The following is a 19449-nucleotide window of genomic DNA, read 5'->3' on the forward strand; positions in this document are numbered from 1 at the left end:
TTTCTTTCATTTTTCCTTCTATTTTTAAAAATAGTTTTAGTTGTAAATGGACACAATACCTTTATTTTATTTATTTATTTTTATGTGGTGCTGAAGATTGAACCCAGTGCTTCTCATGTAGAGCTACAACCCCAGCGCTCCTCCTATTTTTATGGCTGTTGAAATCCTTTTTTCTTGTTAATACTGTTCCATCTATTACTGATTGTCCCTCTGTGTCATCCATTTAGGGTTTTTTCTATTCATGTGCTATCTTTGACAAAAGAGTCTGCTGGAGGCAAAGGTACTTTTCTTGAGCAAAAGCAATTTAGTAGTAGGAACATTGGGCTGAGAGTCAGAAATTTTTGATTCTAGCCTAGCACCAGCCTGCTACTCATGTAACCTTGGGCAGATATAAAATGGAGATAATACAATAGCATTTTGGTGAGGATCAGAATCAAATGAAACCTGTGTATGAAAGAAAGCTGTGTAAATTGTATTGACTAAGGATAGAGTATGATTGCTTTTTTATTTGCCTTGTACCTTATATCTTGCCTTGCACATAGTAAGGCTTAATATATTAATAATAATGATATTTTTTAGACTTTCTTTTAAGATTTTCAATCAAATCTTATACTTTTGAGATCAAAAGATATGTATATTTTGATATATTTTTAAAGTTATAATAAATATGAGAAATATAGCTATCTTTTTATTTTGTTCAAGTATAATTAATGTTTAATGATTATTTTGGTTTGAATAAAATGTCCAGTTTTCCTATACTATAGTATAATTTAGTAGGTTTCAAATTCTATCAAATGTAATTATTTTTGTTCAGTTAAATAATGTATCTCCTTGCTTAATCACAGCTGATAATCTCCTTCAAAATGAGTGATTTGAGGTAAAAGTTCAAAAGCATACAATATGGGAGCAGACCCGGCTGGCAACTTTTAAAATTTTAAAAAAGTGAGAAAATGTGTGGAGATTTTAAAATATAGTTTGTTGTAAATTGTCTTGTTTTATTTCATCTTTCAGCATCATAAAATTTGGTGTTTAAGTGGAATAGTGTGCATAAACAGGCCCTGTATACAAAGTTGTGATCCAGCAAATCTAGTAGAAATAACATATGTTGTGCCTTTCATTTCAGAGACTTGTGTTTTTAGTTTATTAATTTTAGTTATATGCCTAGCTTCTCTTAGACATTTGCACTGAAAGAAAACTTTTCTTAGAAAAATTCCTTTAGTACACAGATAAGTTTTGATAAAAAATATTCTATAAGTTATATCAGAATTTGACAAAATAAGGTTTTTTTGAGGGGTGGGGTGGGTGGATACTGTGGATTGAACTCAGGGGCACTCAACCACTGAGCCACATCCCCAGCCCTATTTTTATTTAGAGACAGGGTCTCATTGAGGTGCGTGCTTAGCACCTCACTTTTGCTGAGGCTGGCTTTGAACTTGCAATCCTTCTGCTTCAACCTCCCAAGTTGTTGGGATTACAGGTATGTGCCACTGTGCCCAGCCAAAATCAGGTTTTATTAAGCAATTATGTGGTTTTTAAAAATCAACTAGATGTTGTAATTAGGTGCTGTTTCTATTGTCTAAATACAGAGTTTAAACTTTCTCAATTATGAAGAGAAATCAAACAGTTGTATATAGGGCTTGTATTGGTTTCTTTCAAAAATAAAGATTAGTTATTTTTAAATATTATTAAGATATGATTAGGACTGCTTATTGTAAAATTCTTATCAAGAGGACGAGAAGACAAGCCACAGACTGGAATAAAATATTTGCAAATGACATATTTAGTGAAGGACCATTATACACAATATACAAATAACACTTAAAACAATAAGAAAATGAACAGCTTAATAAAGATGAGCAGAAGACCTGGATAGATACTTCACCAAAGAAGATTTTCAGTGCCTTAATCAGCTGGGGCTCCTCTACCAAAATTCCATAGACTGGGTGGCTTAAACAACAAACATTTCATCCCAGTTCTGAACACTAGAAAGCCAAAGATCAAGGTGTTCATAGATTTAGTTCCTTATGAGAACTCTGAGTGTCTTCAGGTGGCTGCCTTTTTGCTTTGTTCTCAGATGGTGAACATTGAGAGAGTTTTGGTCTCTTATAAGGATGCAGTTCCATTGTGGGGGTCCTACCCTCTTGAGCTAAACTAAACCAGATCACCTCCAAAACCCCACCTCCAAATACCATACCACAGGGATTAGGACTTTAACATATGAATTTTAGGAGACTGAACACAGTCTGTGACCTATAGATGGCAAGTAAGCATTTGAAAGATGCTCAGCATCACTGTATCATTAGGGAATTTCAAATAAAAACACCAATGAGACAGACACCTGCCTAGTGGGATGGTAAAAATCCAAACACCAAATACTGACAAGGATGTGGAGCAACAGGAACTATATCATTCATTGATGGTGGGAATGCAGAATGGTATAGCTACTTTGGAAGAGAGTTTGATAATTTCTTGCAAAAGCATACTCTTACCCATATGATCCAGCAGTTGAAGCCCTGTATTTACCCAGATGAATTGGAAATTTATGTCTATTCAAAAACCTACACACAGATATTTATAGTAGTTCTATTCATAACTGCCATAACTTGGAAGCAACCAACATATCCTTCAGTGAATGCATAAGTGAACTGTGGTACATTCAGATAAGGAGATATTATTCAGTGCTATAAGGAATTGATTTTAAAAACTATGGAAAAACATAGAGGAAACTTAAATCCATATTGCTAAGTGAAGAAACCAAACTGAGAAGGCTACATACTGTGTGATTCCAAATTATGTGACATTTTGGAAAAAGCAGAACTATGGAGACAGTAAAAAGACCAGCGCTTGCAAGGATTTAATGGGGAGGACCAATAGACAGCATACAGAGGATATTTTAGGGCAGTGAAACTATTCTGTATATATTATAATGGGCCAATGTCATCATATATTTGTCAAAATGTGTAGAATTTATAAATAATCAGTTGTGAACTGTAATGTAAATTATAGACTTTGGGTGATAATGATGGCAGTGTAGGTTCATTTATTGTAATTTGTACCACTTCTGTGGGAGATGTTGGTAGTGGGGGAAGTTGTGCATTGCTTGGGTCAGAGGGTAGATAGAAACTCTACTTTCTGTTTAATTTTGCTGTGAACCTAAAACTACTCTTAAAAAAAAAAAGCATATTTAAAATTTTTTTTCATACTTATAATGGGAAAAAACAACTTTGAATTTAGTTATCAGGCCAAGTCTTCTGACTTCATCCTTTATAAGGCAATTCAATCCTGGCTAACCTTGAGTTAGTATCAGATGCCACAGGTTTAAAGGCCTGGTCCTCAAGACTGCTACCTCTTTAGCCAAAAATTAAGTCCTTAGGCATCCACACTTTTTGCCAACTAACTAAATTCAAGATGTTTCTAAGGTGCCCTCATCCCGCCTCTCCATAAGACTGTCCTCACTTCAGATGCACCCAGATATTGTGGGGAGCAGGGTGGAGGTTCCTGGGAAAGACACATATGAGGTTTGGGAAAATTCGGAATACAGAGCTTCTGTGTCCTTTCCCTGTATATACTCCGGGCACATTTCCCTCCCAGCATCTCTGTGGGTTCACCAATCAGAAAGATCACCTCATTTCAGTGCCCAGACTGAAGTGCAGGACTTCATGATTAGGTGTGACTGATTGAACATTTGCTACATAGTAGTCGAACTATATTTCAAGCCATTTTCTTCCCCAGAGGTAGACTGGGCCAAAACTTGTAATCACAGGATTGGTCTTTCTGATGACCAGCTCCCATCTTGAATTACTGTGAGTGTAAACTCTAGTGTGAATCGAGGGACTTAAGAGTAACAAAGATAATCCAAACACCTGAGAAATTCCAAGGGTGAAGCTCTCTTCCGAGAATCAAGGACAGTAGAAGACAAATTTATCACCAGGTTTTGAAAAAAATAGTAGCTCATGAAAACCTTATAGTTGTTTTGTTGGTTTAATTTAAAAATGCACCATGGAAAGCTGAGATGACTGAACATGTTTAAGATTAAGAGGTTAAGAGGAAAAGCTAATTTATTGATCTCTGTTCTAGTAGTATTTTAGTAGTTTAGACTTCAAAGCTATTTAAATTTTTATTCTTGATGCAGTTTAAATTTTGTATTTATGATTTTATGCATACATGCATTATTTTTGGTAAAAAGGAGAGAGGACTTTGGAAAGATCGGTCAGTGGAACAACAGGATACTTTTCCCTATTGACACTTCATAGTCTAAATAAACAGATAACCTTAATAATAGTTTTTGTCTGTTTTTAAGGTTGCTTTTAAATTGCTTCATCAGACTTATTTTTCCTTTATAATAGCAAGTTATTTTAGAGTGTATTAGGTATACACTTTCTCCATGGAAGTGCTTAGTTATATTTTTCTCTTGCAGATTGATTATACCGGAATAGAACCTTCCAGTCCCTGCAATAAATGTTTGTCTCCAGTTTCAACACCTTGCATTTGTACCATTAACTTCACACTGGAAAAGTCATTTGAGGTCTGTGTTTCCAAATAAAGTGTTAGAAAAGCAATGTTTTAAAAAATATTGATAGTCTACTAACCTTTTTTCTAGGTACTTTCTTCTTATAGAGACCACTCAGTTTAATTTATTGGAATACACATTTGAGAAAAATTGTTTTATATGGTTGACTATTGCATTTTGTTGTATGATTAAGAAATTATTTGAGTGGTTTACTTTAGTACTTTAGATAAAATTTATGATGTCACTTTATCCTTTCACTTCAAAATTTTGTAACTGTATGGATCAATTTGTGTCATTTATATCTGCAATGTATTTTAAAATTATTGTTCAAATGGCCTACTTTTAATTATAAAACAAGTTTTACTTTAAAAAATACTTATTCTCTCATTTTTTAATTGGATAATTTTTCTGTGAGATATGAAGCATTACCAAAAAAGCAAACACTTTATTGAACTTTTATATTTTGGTAAGTACTTGGAACTTTGTGTGTATATGCATGTGTGTATGTGTCTGTCTTTTGCATTCTGATATGCCATTCTTGGTCACTAAGCATATTCTAAGGACCTAAAAATTCAGAATTGCCATGGAAGAACAATTTTTACTGTAATCTACTTGCAAATTGAGCTTTATAAAATTATCCTTCAGGATGCAAAACTGCTTTAATACATGGCAACATTTTAGATGTGCTGTATTTCAGATTTTTTTAAAGGTAATAACTTTAGTAGTCCTTAGTAGATGGTTGCCACCTAGTGGTTGTAATTGCTCTTGTGCTGACATGAAGTACAAGATAAATGCTGCCTTCGAAAAACCATGAAAACTTAGTTATTTAACTTTATTCAACAGAAATAACATATAAATTTAATGTATCTTTAAAAGTCCAGTCTTTCAATGTGATGGGAAAACTAAAAATACATTAATTTTTGCTTTTGTCAGAGTAGTCAGAATTGAAGAAAGGAAACTTGAAATGATTTAGAAGCTCCATTGTTCTCCTCCCCCATTCATAGAAACCTATTTCAGAATTTCTCTTCTGCAAACCTGATCAGCCTCAGATTGTCTTTTTTAGGTTCTTAGTTTCTTCATAAAGCTTTGAATTGGACTAAAAGCCTTTTCAGGGAACTTAAAGTAGGTTACTTTGTCTTAGTATTCATGGAAAGGATCTCTTTTTCAGTTTATAAATTGAAATTACTGATTCTTAATACTCTTTTTTTTCCCACAAAATTCCCATTTATCCTGTTCCTGTTTCTATGATGTAATTTTGATAGAAAATTCTTAAGTTATTTTGAAGTTGGCTTCAAATATAAATATAGTACTTTTCTTGATTATTATAAAGTGACTCATTATCCAAAATACTCTAATTACTAATTTATTGTTAATATTACATAATATTCTATTGAGAAATTTTAGATCTTCATTCAGTTCAGAATTTATTTGCCTAGATAATAAATGAAAGTTCGACTGACCATTATCCCTCGGAAAAGTTGATGCTAATTGGGTGAAGACCAGTCTAAATTAGAAATTTTAGATAGAAAGTAGCCCAGGGTAGGCTAATGGAGTCCTCAGGGTTATTTTCAAATGTAAGGAGTACTTTTTTGAAGTCTTTAAGGATTGTTTCAAAGTTTACTTTTGGGTTTTTGTTTTATACCTTCTTCAACCTTATTTACAGTTGTACCATTTTAAATTGTTAAGCACTTGTAGAATTTAGCCCGAACTGATTACCACAAATTGTAAACTAGTAAAGTCCAATTTAGTTAGCTTTTGAAAACATTTTTCATCTCCCTCCTCTAGGGCAATGTGTTCATGTATTATGGACTGTCTAATTTCTATCAAAATCATCGTCGTTATGTGAAATCTCGAGATGATAGTCAACTAAATGGAGATCGTAGTGCTTTGCTTGTAAGTAAAATGATGAAATATGAAAATGTATCTGCAATAATAATATACAGTAACCATTCAGTTAGAAATTTTAAGTATTTAATGTTAGGATGAAATTAAAGTGTTATTTGTCACTTCCAGTTTATATAGTGAGGGTTTTTAGTTATAGTATTTTTTCCTCCTGGAATTTATATAGCTTAATGACTTCTTATAGCCAGAGGATACACTATTACCTGCTTGTTTATAGTAATCATTGGGATGTTGGCTTTATTAATTTGTTTGTAATGGAATTTTGATGAACCTAGCATTCTGGATGTATAAATATGTTCTGTTTGGGTTTGTTCATTACTAATTATTATGCTAAGTAGGGGTTATGCACTAAAAAGCTTTTAATTTCTGGGATTGTGTTTTAAAGCTAAATATAGGTTCTTACCATTTTTTAATTTGTTGGAAGCCTGAGCAGTAAAATCTGGAAGGTAGGCTACTAAAAAATTGTGAAGTTTTTGAGTACCGAAAAGCTCTGTGGAGCTTTTTGAAAATACAGATTTCAGAATTTTCCAGAAAATATATCAGTGTCTCTAAGGATGGAGGTCTAGAATGTCTATTTTTAATAAGCTCCCCTTCTGATGCCTTGGCTTATTTGGGAATCTATGGACTAGGGGATTGTAGTTTCTTGATTGCTCAACTTTGCATAGTAGTGGTTTATGCCTAAGTATTTTGTTATTGTTGTCAATGCAGCAAACATTCAGAAGCTCAGAGCATTTTAGGTTCTCTTAAAGTTGGTGAATCTTTTAGAATTCAGTCTGGGACTATGTTGTTACCAGAATGGGCCTGGCAAAGTTATAGCTATGTTATATCCTATCTGGCTTTCTTGCTGGTTTCTTATATGTGAAATTTAAGAAATAAAAGTCTATCTAGAGACATCCTGGTATGCAAAGGGTTCTGGTTAACTCTATAATATTTTGCAACTGATTGTATTCCATTTACTTCATGGAATCCAATTTTTAGGACTCGAATCCAGAGAAGATGATGTACTTTGAGACATACCAAATTCCTAGACCTTTTCAAATTTCTTGTTTGGTATTATAGTGGTTGTGTTCAAAGAATCAGAAATGATGGCTGATTTAAAATTTACTTTACATTTTTTCTTTTTTATAATTCTTTTATTTGGATAAACACTATCCTCATTGAGGGAAAAGAAAGCTAAAACTTATTTTCTTACAAATCTCAAGCAAAGATTTTAGACTTGGGATTGATGAACTTTTTCTGTGAAGGGCAATGTAGTAAATATTTTTGGCTTTATAGGTCATAACATCTCTGTTGCATCTATTCAACTCTATCATTGTAGAATGAACGCAGCCATAGACAATACCTAAATGAGTGAATATAGCTGTGTTCCAATAAAATGTTATTATAAAAATAAGTGGTGGACTTGTTTTAGCCTGTGGCCTATCATTTTTTGATCCCTGGATTAGAACAAAAAATGATTCTAAGACCAGAAGGCTTTCAAAAATCTTGTGAATATTAAGAATAGCAGATTGAAGTCCAATTTACTTGACATTGTATGTAAGGCTCTTCACAATCTGATATCAGCCTACCACATCAGTTTTACTAAATTACATTTATCCAATACATCTTTGTCTTGACTGCACTGGGTCATGTTTGCTGTTCCCTAATTATGCCTGTGACATGAGTAATCTGCCTCTCACAATTTATCATTTCATTTGCTTAGAATGCTACTTTTACACTACCCCTGAAGGACTGCTCATTTCATGATGTACACTTTTCCTACGGGCCCTCTGATGCAAAATAACTTCTTTAGATATTTACCTTTATTCATATCTTGGTCCAAAACATCATCACTTTTTGCAGTGGTTAAATGTCTCCCACATCATCTTGCCCATCCTTTCCAGGCCATTCTCCACAAAGCAGCTACAGTGATTTTTAAAAAATGTTAAATATCACTTCCCTACTTAAAATCTTGTAAGGGTTTATTAGCATTTGAAGTAAAATCTCAGGATGACCTGAGCTATGCATAATCCTCCAGTTTCACCATAAGTATTTCCTCTCTGCTAACTAGCTACCTTTATGTGCTATCGAGTTCTTTCTTAAGGGCATTTTGTTTTCTGTGCTTAAACTCTCATCTGCCTGCTCTTCACATAGCTGGTGCCCATTATGTTAGGTGTTTTCTTATATGCTACTTTCTCTAGAAACAAGCTTTTTTCACCTTCCTACTCTATCATCATCATTCACTCATATAGCATCTTCATAACACTTATTATAATTTGTAATTATGAATTTGTTTACTCATTTATTACTTGTTTTCCTGACTACACTGTAAACTCATGAGAGTAGGGAACATGACTTTAATTACCATGTTCCAAACACCTGGCTCAAGCTTAGTGCATGGAAAGCATTTAATAAATATTGAATGAAAACAGACATTTTAAACGTGGCTTTTATTTTGTATTATACTTGGTGTTATGGAGAGATCGCAATAAATCACCAAGCTGATCTTAAAGCAGGAGACAGAACCATCTTTATTCACCACCTTGCAGTCTGAATTCACCAGCTGGTGGGACAGAGGGGCAGGCTGCAAGTACACCTTTTATACTATAAGTAAAGCATGTCAGTACATTAATCATAAGTGGCTCTTGCTATGATGATCAGATAATGGTTACTAACATTTAAACAAATGTTAGGGTACACTGACCAAGAAGAATGGAACCCAGAGGGAGAACAATATTACATTGCATAAGAATTGCCATTTTGTGTTGCCAAACATGCTATCCTAGGCAACTGTTGATGGGTACAGAGGTGGGGTTTTCTCATGGGAGAAGTATTTCCTCCATGACATGGAGTCTTCGGGTAAAATGGAATGTGTTTGGTCATTGCCCATATAGTCAGACCCATAACGTTGGTTGTGTCTGGATATGTTTTCTCTGTTACATTCTGAGTTGCTTACCAGCAGGAATTTTTTTTCATTTTTCTTTTCTGGCACCTAGCATGTGTTAGGTACTTACTAGTTTTCCTAAGCCAGTTAATGTAATGTACATAGCATTGCTTAGCTCAGTGCCTGACACACAAGCAGTAAATAGTATTTTACTACTTTTAAAAATTTCTAAGAATTGAGCAGCTAGAATATATTTGCACTACTATAAGTTTATCTATATTTAATAACTGTTAAAATCAAGTTTTCATCAAAATGTTCAAAGAAATAAGCCAGTGATATATGTTGTCTGTCTTCATGGTCTTGGAGCACTAAATTTATCAGTATAGATGGCACAGGGACCAAAAAATTCGAAAAGTCAAATATTGAAGAAATCTTATGAGACCCTAATCACGTTTCCTTCTCCTGTCTTTTCCATTCACATAGAGCTTTTACTAGTCTAGACAAAGAGAATGCAAATATAAGTCAAGTTTGGTGGGTAATGGAATAACCCTAAGAGGTCTAATTAGGGTCTTATTAATTTCAAATTGGGATTATTTTGATCTGTTACATATTTTGAGACATGGATTAATGTTGCCTGAGCCTGAGAGTCTCAGGCATTTTTCTAACCTCAGACTTTAGTTTAACCCTGTAATTGCCTTATCTCCTTGAGGTATTCATTAAGGACTAAGTCCAAATCCAGTCTGGAGGACAGGCAAATGTTCTGCTTGCCAGCATTTTCATTTTTCTTATACCTGGATGCACAATTTAAAGATCAGTGTATCCTGGGAATATGCATTAAACTCACTCCTTCCTTCCTTCATTAGACATTGTATTCAGTCCATAATTATAAGATTTGAAATTATTTAGTTGGACACGTTCATTTTATAAGTGAAACTATAAACTATAGTTTAACCAAGTAACACGTCCAAGAAACTAGAACCTCTATTCCCTTTGCTTCCAGTGCACGATTCTCTTTATTATATCACAACTTGGACTGAAAATAGACCATTTCTTTTTTTTTTCCCCTCAGGCAGACAACTCTTTATGCTTATAGTTTCTATGTTACTATGAAAATTGAAAATATACTAATTTGATATATGCATATATAATAAATAGATGCAAGTAGATGTTTTATTAAAAAGGTAGTATAATACATTTTGAGTCTTTAAGTGTGGTGTTATTTATAGCTTGCTTCCTTTCAGACTCATTTTATATGTATTGCCAGTGAGAAACATGCATGGATTGAATTTTTAATTAGTAACTAGGGATAGCTCATAGTTCTTCCAGAGGCATAGGTGATAATATCTCTCTTCTTTTCCTTCTAAAAACCAGAATCCCAGTAAGGAATGTGAGCCTTATCGAAGAAATGAAGACAAACCAATTGCTCCTTGTGGAGCTATTGCCAACAGCATGTTTAATGGTATGATATAGATACAAACAAAGGTGTAGATAGAGACATACATAATTAGGACAGTTTATATAACCTTATTGCCAATTTGCTAGTGTAGTAAACATGAATTAAGAAATTCAACTTTAAGGTAAATACTCAATTAGGTCTTGAATGGTGTTTATAATGCTTTTTGACTTCCTTTTGAGCACTCTTATGTAAGACTGGATTTCTTTCTCTGAGAAGAAAGAAGGAGAGATATTTCTCTAGTCTTCCTATTTTGTATACTATAAAAGTCAAACTGCTATTCACACTGACTTTATTCCATTAAAAGGGAAATGTAGTTGATTGTTTACAGCAGCACTGTCTGATAGAAATGTAATGTGAACCTTAAATGTGGACCATGTAGGTAATTTTAAGTTTTCTAGCAGTCACATTGAAAATCCTCAAGTGAAATTAATTTTAATAATATTTATTTAACCCTATATGCCCATATTATCATTTTAGCATGTAATAATAGGTAAACATTTTTGAGATATTTTATGCATATATTTTTACTAAGTCTCTGATATCTGATGTTCATTATACACTTACTGAACATATTTATTTGTACTAACCATATTTCAAGGGCTCTGTAGCAATGTGTGCTTAGTAGTTACCATGTACAGATAAGATAAATAGTTAAGCCAAGAGTGTTAGGAATGTGTTATTGAAAGGAAGAGAGGTGGGTTTACCTTGCAGTTTTATTTGAGTTAATATTGAAACATTTGATCTTACCACATATCAGCTAGCCATATAGGAAAGTGACTTATATCTGTATTGAGGAATGAAGTCCATCTAAAATTATAAAGTTGATATAATTAATTCACATCTGAATAGAGAGTAAATGTGAATCCTATGTCTTCTCTGTCACACCCACATTTGGAAGCAAATACCAGATCCTTACTTCTTATAAAATAAAGCAAGTGCTATAGATTTTTAGTGCAGTACATTATTAGTAGATATTAGTAACATTTTCCTTTTCTTATGTAGATACATTAGAATTGTTTCTGGTGGCCAATGAATCTGATCCTACGCTTACGCTCATTCCTTTGAAAAGGAAAGGTATTGCTTGGTGGACAGATAAAAATGTGAAATTCAGAAATCCTCCTGGAACAGAAAGCCTGAAGGAACGATTTAAAGGTAAAACATTACTAATAGCCCCTTACAAAAAAAATAAAGTAGGAATTTTAATGAAATCCATTAAATTTTCTATCTTTAGAATTTTTAAAAAGTTTATGCTTTAAAAAACAAATACATTTTCCCTCAACTTCATACCAGGTTGGGTAACTGTTCTTATGTACTAAAACTAAAGGAAATGTATACTTTTAATCATAAATATAGTTTCTCTGGTGTTTTCTTATAAGCACTTCAGTTATAATCTTTTAAAACCATGGCAGTTTGTTTTGAATGGCCCCTATTATTTATAATTCAGTTTTTTTTGTTTCTATGCCTTCTTAATTTCACATTGCAATATTTTATAACATTATATTTTTGCATTAAGTAATCTGCCTTTTGGTATATACTCAGTATCCTTTTTTTGTTGTCTTAGTTGAGATATCAACCAAGTCTTTGTAATTTTTGTTGTTATAGGAGGAACTGGTCTCTCTTTAGATGTGAAGACTTCCTTAGAATAAGAATAACCTTTAAAAAGAAGAAAAAAACTCAGATTATGTATTGTACATCTTTGTTTTAGGAATATGAGTTTTCATTGAAACTCTTAATAAACTAGAATATGTTGTTTTTCCATCTCTTTCCCCACTCTTTAAGATACAACAAATCCAGTAAACTGGCTTAAACCAGTATATGAGCTTGATCCTGAAGATGAGGATAATAATGGATTCATAAATGAGGATTTTATTGTTTGGATGCGTACTGCTGCATTACCTACTTTTCGTAAGTTGTATCGTCTTATAGAACGGAAAAATGATTTACATCCAACATTACCAGCTGGACGATACTATTTGAATATCACATACAGTATCCTTTTTTGGTTATGTATACAGATTCTTAGAACTTGAAAGGAATCTAGTGCAGCCTAATTTTAGTTATGTGTCCTGTTTCTTTGTGGTTAGTTTTGATCTCTCCATTTATATGGGTATGTGGGCATGAGAATGTATCTTGTAATTTATATCTTCTAGAAATGTCTTAAATTTGTATGTACTAGGGTTTCAAACATATCACTCGATAAAATTACTTAAAATATAGGTGCTTGAATTATTAATAAGCTACATATTTTTACAAGGGAGGTTATAACCGAACTTAACATAAAGGGTAATGGTGTATCTACTAAATAGGTATTGATGGTACTGAATTCTTTTAATATACATTTTTAGATATTAAAAATCAGCAGATGTATTAATTCATATCAAATAATTATTCATAATTATTGCTGTGTTCACAGTATCATAGTTTTTATCATTAGCTCCATTGTTCTATGTTAATAACTTAGGTTCACTTTCAATACTGATAAGTATTTACTTCTTTTTCACTGTATGTCATCATTGCTTAGTACTTTCCATGAGTTATTTTAATTCAAGCAGTTAACATTATAAGTTAGGTATCATCTCAGTGTTACAGATAAGAATAGGAACCTAGAGCATTTAAGTAGTTGGCTCGAGGTTACATAAGTAGTAATTAGAAGAGTTGGGGTTCATAATCAGTGTGTTGTCTCCAAAGGACATGACTTTACCGTCGGCCAGCACCATAGGCTGCATTCACTAGCTAGTTCATCCAGGTAGTCAGCCATGTCTACAGAGAGCAAAGTCTTTTTCAGGGGGGGGGGGGGGGGATATATTGGGCAGTTCCTTTTATTCTAAACAAATCCCTTCCATTATTTAAACTCTAGCCTGTTGTTTATATATATTGTGAATGAAAAGGTTCCTAGATACTAACATTTTAAATATTTGCTGATTTTTGCATTTTTAATTTTCATAATCTAAGTGGTCCATAAGTATATACTTTTGGTTTAGAATGGATTAGTAAATGATTGAATCATACCAATTTCAAAATAAGGATTGATTGGGATCCTAGACTCTGTTAAACCTGAATACACAACTGAATATAATCCTGATAGTGGCAGACAGAAGGTGACCAATTTTTTGAAACCAGACCTTCATAGGAGTACCACATCAGGTGCTGGTAGATAGAACATTATTCAGGGGGATAGTCAAAATGGATAGCTCTGTTACAGCTAGCATCACAAAGATCTAATCAAGAGTAAGGGCAGATAACCAATGTGTAGCCTAATGCAGAGCACAGTAAAAGGAAAGTCTGGAGCACCAGGACATTTTTAGTTGCATTCAGGAAGTCAGCAACAGGATCCCAAACACTGAAAGAACTGTCAGGAAAAATGCAGGGTGCTTGTAGGTTGACAAGACAGAAATTTGGACCTGCCAGACATCAAAGGTTCATTATCAAAATGGGGTATAAGGTGGGAACTAGATGTTACAATTAAGGCAGAAGCCCATCTTTTTAGAGTTTGGGATACACAGAGAAAGAAATTGTCATGGGTTATTTGATACTGTATCCATTTCATGGGTCATGGGTTAGGTACAGCTTTTAAAATCATTCCTGCCTCAGGTTAGGATTGCTTAAGAAATTAGTAGATCTGAGTCTGCCATTTGGAGTCCAAGGACTCTTTTTCTGTGGTTGGAATGTTGCAGAAATTATAGAAATAGTTGGGACCTGACACTTGATTCAAAAGATACTTTGAAGAAGTTGTACCCTTGTTCAGTAGGGACTTATATATCTCTTCTTCTCTACCCTAACTCTTGCCAGAATTCTAGAACTGGTCCATGTAGATAATTTATGGAAGGGGGACACCCTTTCTTAAATCTTCTTCACAGTCATTTTTCACTTGTACTGTTTCAGTCATATACTCTGTGTCACAGCATGAATTATGTCATTGATCCCAAATCAGCAAGCTAAAACTTTAGTATTTTGCTCTTTTGACCTTGTGTTCAGAGCTCTCTTAGTCTCCTGCCTACACTCTTGTTATGTGTGCTTTTTGAGTGTACAGAGACTTCTAGTTTCTTGATTCCTTGATTTTTCTCCTGGCCCGTCAGTCTCCTCTTCCTTGTAGGCTTCGTTACTGTTCATCTGAAATATTATTTCATACTGTACCCCAACTTGAGTTCAGAACCACCTGAGCAACCCTTAAGTTTGATTATTTTAGTAAAATATTTTGGCTTTTACTGCTAACATTTAATTTGCTTCATCAACCTTTCAAGGTAATAATTTTTTTGTGATTCAGAACATATGAGTAAGATACTTGTGTATCATAATTATACAAGCAATTAAATGTCAACTTTAAAAATTGTATTTTAAAAATCAAGTGACTAGAGATGGAAAAATCTTCCTATACCCTCTTCAGATTACCCTGTACATTCTTTTGATGGACGAAAACGGATGATCTTGAGCACTGTTTCATGGATGGGAGGAAAAAATCCATTTTTGGGGATTGCTTACATCACTATTGGATCCATCTCTTTCCTTTTGGGAGTTGTACTGCTAGTAATTAATCATAAATATAGAAACAGTAATAATACTGCTGACATTACCATTTAATTTTATATTCTGAAAATAAATCTACTGCATGTGTATCAAGACCAGTCCTATTCAACCTAAGCTTTCGAACACTGATGTCTGGTTAGTATGTCATTTTGAAGTTGGCACATAACTGTACTTTCAAAACATTCTTTGTCCTTTGCTTCTTCCCTATGAATGACTTATGAAAATATATGACGGGTATAAAAAATTAGCTACATTGATCATATCAACACTGTAATTGCTAAAATGGCATTCTAATGTTTGCTTTTTATTGGGACAGGCCACATGATGCATAGAGCCTCTTTCATGTGAAATGCATCTACTGCTTAATTGTTTATGCTATGTTGATAATATATTGACAGACGATGCTGTATATGTATACCTATGGTGTGAAGAAAGGAATTACAAGATGTATGAGTTTTAATGACTTGCTAACTTTTCAGGATTCAGAGTTACAGAAAGATGAAGAAAAACAAAATCTAAATAAAACACTTCATCATTTTCATGTGTTGTTTGTAAAGGCTTAAAGTACCATCTTTGTTGAGGTGGTTCATGTATTCAGTTTATCTATTATAATTCTTTGTTAAGCTTAGCTTTTATTTCAGAGGACATGCGTATTACCTTGTCTGGCATAGAAATTAATACTCACTTCTGAAGGGATCAGGTAGGTCCTGGATAGGTGAATTTAAAATTCTTTTCATTTGGTTAGAATGTTGTAGTCAGGAACCCCAACTCACTTGAAATGTTTATACATGTGATCATTTCCCTTGAAGTTTATACTGCATAAGGGAAGAAAGAATATAGGTGAGATGGAAAAACTGCTTGGCAGACGATCATCTTCTGCCTCAACTATAAATCAGATGTAAATGTTCAGAGGAGACTCTTTTTATTCTTGTGACAGTTAACATTCAGAAAATTACTTCAGCATTGAAAATACCTCAAGTTGTTCTTATTTGGCAGGTAAGTGTTTCAACTCGAGTACTAATATTCCACAAAATTTTGAAACCTTAATTTCCTTTGTATTTCATTTAATTTTGCATACAGGTCAAACTTGAATGTGTATACACATTCTCTTTAGTTAAGATACCAATTGGTTGGTTGGTTTTCTTAATACAATTTAAAAAGATTCCTACATAAATTCTGGGGATTTTGGAGTATGTACATGGCAAATTATAATATATATATATATATATATATATATATATGATTGAAGTTATTTTATTTTCTACTAAGTGGAATTATTTTAATATTCCTCATTGAATAAATGCTGTAATTTGTTTGCTATGGAACTTACTCTTGAAGTGAATGTAAACTTATTTTCCATATGCATGAGAATGTATGTATTAATCAGAGATGACTTAATTGCATTAAAATTACTTTTTTTAACTAAAATAACTCATGTTTCTGTAGAAGAATGCCTGTTTATTGTTTGCCATGATTTCCTTCAGTTAAATTTTAAATCAAAAGATCTGAGTAATGTATCAATTTTGATTAATATGCTTTTTTTAAAGAAAACAAATAATGTGATAGTTAATAGAAGAAACGTGCCACACTTAAGTTTTTGTATAACATAAAATTCAGTTAAAAGAACTTGTAATTCATAGTGACTTTTTTAACTTACAAAAATATTAACTTGCATGAGTTACTTGATGTATGGTTATCCTAAAATTTGAGTGCATAGGGTATTCTTTATCTAAAAATACTCTTTGTCAGTCCTTCTGAATGCTCTTTATTCTGAAAATTGTCTCCCTTGCATGTGGCAGTTTATTTCCTGGGCTGCATCATGGGTGGACAGTGGTTTCTTTAGTCTTTTCAGATTAAATTTGTGCTGTTTAAGGAGAACTACTATCCTGTATCTCCTGGTCTGACTGGGGGACCAAGGGGTCCACCAAAGAAAAGTTGAAGAACCCTTCCAACACTTTCACAACTGTGAAGATGGAATCTTAAAATATAATTGGCGTTTTATTCATCTGTCAAGTGCATTGGTGATCTTAAGTTCTTCCTGTCCCCTGCCATTTTGAGCTCTAAGGATTCCTATTGCTAAATATGAAGAATACGGAACATTCACATGGCATCTGCAAAACATGAAGGGAGGGAACACATTTCTTTCTTAAAGGCTTTATACTTATATTTGGAAATGTTGATGTTCTATTCAAATTTCAAAGACTTAACTATGTTTTAAGGCAAACAAGTTAAGTAGAAGGCTTGAGAAAATGCAATAGTTTACAGGGAAGCATTTTGACATGAAAAATTTCCCAACTGGAGAAATTATTTAGTAAGAAAAAGCTAAGAAATTTCATTGAAATCAAAAGGCAGTTTAAGAATAAATACCTGTATACTACCTAATAGAAAATCAGAGAATTATTCAGCCAAGAGAAAAGTCAAGTGACAAGTGAATATTGTTTATTGGATAATGACAGAGTTTATTTGTAACCTTGATTATGTTTAAAGTTAATATTCAGTTAGTATGTTCTGTGTTAATAAAATTGAACAAAACTAATTTTGCTATGTTTTAAATATCTTGCTAAAAGAAATTGCTCCAGTGTGGTTTCTAATGTTTAGTTAGTGAGTCCAGATTTTAACATCTCAGTGCTTAGATTTGATAAAATGTCCATTGTTAACTTATTATGTTTGTATTTATTAATCAGTCTGATAACATACATTGCAAGGTTTATCTGTATTACTGAGGAACATTTGTTCTTACTGGGAGGTGGTCAGTTTGTTACCTGATTTGTATAGACAGACTGGCTAATTTTGATATTACATCAAGAAGAATGTCTGGTAACAGAGAGACAAGGATGATTAAAATAATGAAGTAGCGTACCCAGGAAAAGAAAAGCCTGACTAGCAAGGGGAGCACCTGAGAGGTAGGGTTAATGAATTCTGTTCAGCCTGTTGCCTCCTGATTTAGAATTATTAAATGGCACTTCTCATTTGATTAAGTTATAGCATTTTGTTCTTTGTGAACATGGTAATATCAAGGGGAAGTTGAAGGGAGTAAGGACCTGCTACTGTTAAAAGGTTTTTGATATATAAATGTCTGTTGTAAAGTTTGATAATCTAGTAAAGTATTTAAAACCCATTTTTAGCTTGTGCATCATTTGGTAAACAAAAATCACATTTCTCCTAATGTCACTTGAACTTTCAAAATAAATGTATTATCTAAAAGTAAATCAGACTATGATGATCTTATTAGCTTTTATCTATAAAATTTATTAAAGTAACATATATACATTTAACAGAAATCAAATAGTAGGTTCTAAAGGCCTTATGCAGAGAAGCAATAATTCCTGTCTAAACTTAACTTTCCTGTTTCACTTTGTTTTTTACCTCAATTTATCTAAATAATATGCCTGTCAACTATTGTTTAAGTTTTAGATATTCTTGATAATGTTATAAGACTTGGCTCTTTAAAACTGTCTTTCTGTTATACAGTTACATCTTAATATTTAGTAAATGAATTTGCTATTATTTAATTGGCTATAAAAATAATGTATACTATAGAGCAGTAGATCATGATTACATTTTCCTTTATGTAATTTTGTTTTTCCTGAAATTAATAATTGCCTCATTTTAACACATAACTTTCTATAAACCTGCCTTAAAATTTTTCCAAATTCTTTGTCAGGTATACTGTGTTCTCATCAATAGTTTTGAAAGATTTTTGTCTATTCTGCAGTTGTCCTTCTGTGTCAGTCTTTACTGGGCCCTCTGGCCTGCTACACAGCTATTATCCCATGATCTTCCTTTGTAACTCTTGTTTTCTCATTTACTTTCTTGTCTACTCAACATTTCCTAAAACATGTATAGGTGCCTTGTAAATGGTATATATAAGGTAAATTTTCTGAGTCCTTACATATCTAAAATGCCCTTATTCTACCCTCATATTTTATTGATAGTTTGACACTATACATACAATTTATGTTAAAAACTTTTTTTTCAGATGTTTGAATATATTGCTTTGTTCATTTTAGTCTTCATTTTTGCTTTTGAGAAATCTAATCTTACTTTAGTTTGATTTTGGACCTCCTTAATTGATGCCTAATTTTCTTTTTTCCCTCTATTTAGCCTGTCTTGCTTCTAGAATTGTCCCAATTTGACCTTTCAACTTTATCTTCTTTCTTTTGAATTTGTAATATATATTTTAAAAATATTTTA

General features: G+C 32.8%; 1 protein-coding gene across 1 annotated transcript in view; it reads left to right on the forward strand.

The window, feature by feature from the left end:
- Window positions 1-18373, forward strand: part of TMEM30A (transmembrane protein 30A) — a 30164-nt gene extending 11791 nt beyond the window's left edge. The window contains exons 2-7 of the mRNA XM_079146545.1: window positions 4418-4525; window positions 6296-6403; window positions 10647-10734; window positions 11734-11883; window positions 12511-12720; window positions 15116-18373. Of these exons, the coding sequence (XP_079002671.1) occupies window positions 4418-4525; window positions 6296-6403; window positions 10647-10734; window positions 11734-11883; window positions 12511-12720; window positions 15116-15309 (858 nt within the window). The 3' untranslated portion in view covers window positions 15310-18373. The remainder of the gene's footprint in view (window positions 1-4417; window positions 4526-6295; window positions 6404-10646; window positions 10735-11733; window positions 11884-12510; window positions 12721-15115) is intronic.
- The last annotated feature ends 1076 nt before the right edge of the window (window positions 18374-19449 follow it).

The sequence above is a fragment of the Sciurus vulgaris genome (genome assembly GCF_902686455.1).
Source record: "Sciurus vulgaris genome assembly, chromosome: 7".
In the NCBI taxonomy this organism is placed as follows: domain Eukaryota; kingdom Metazoa; phylum Chordata; class Mammalia; order Rodentia; family Sciuridae; genus Sciurus; species Sciurus vulgaris.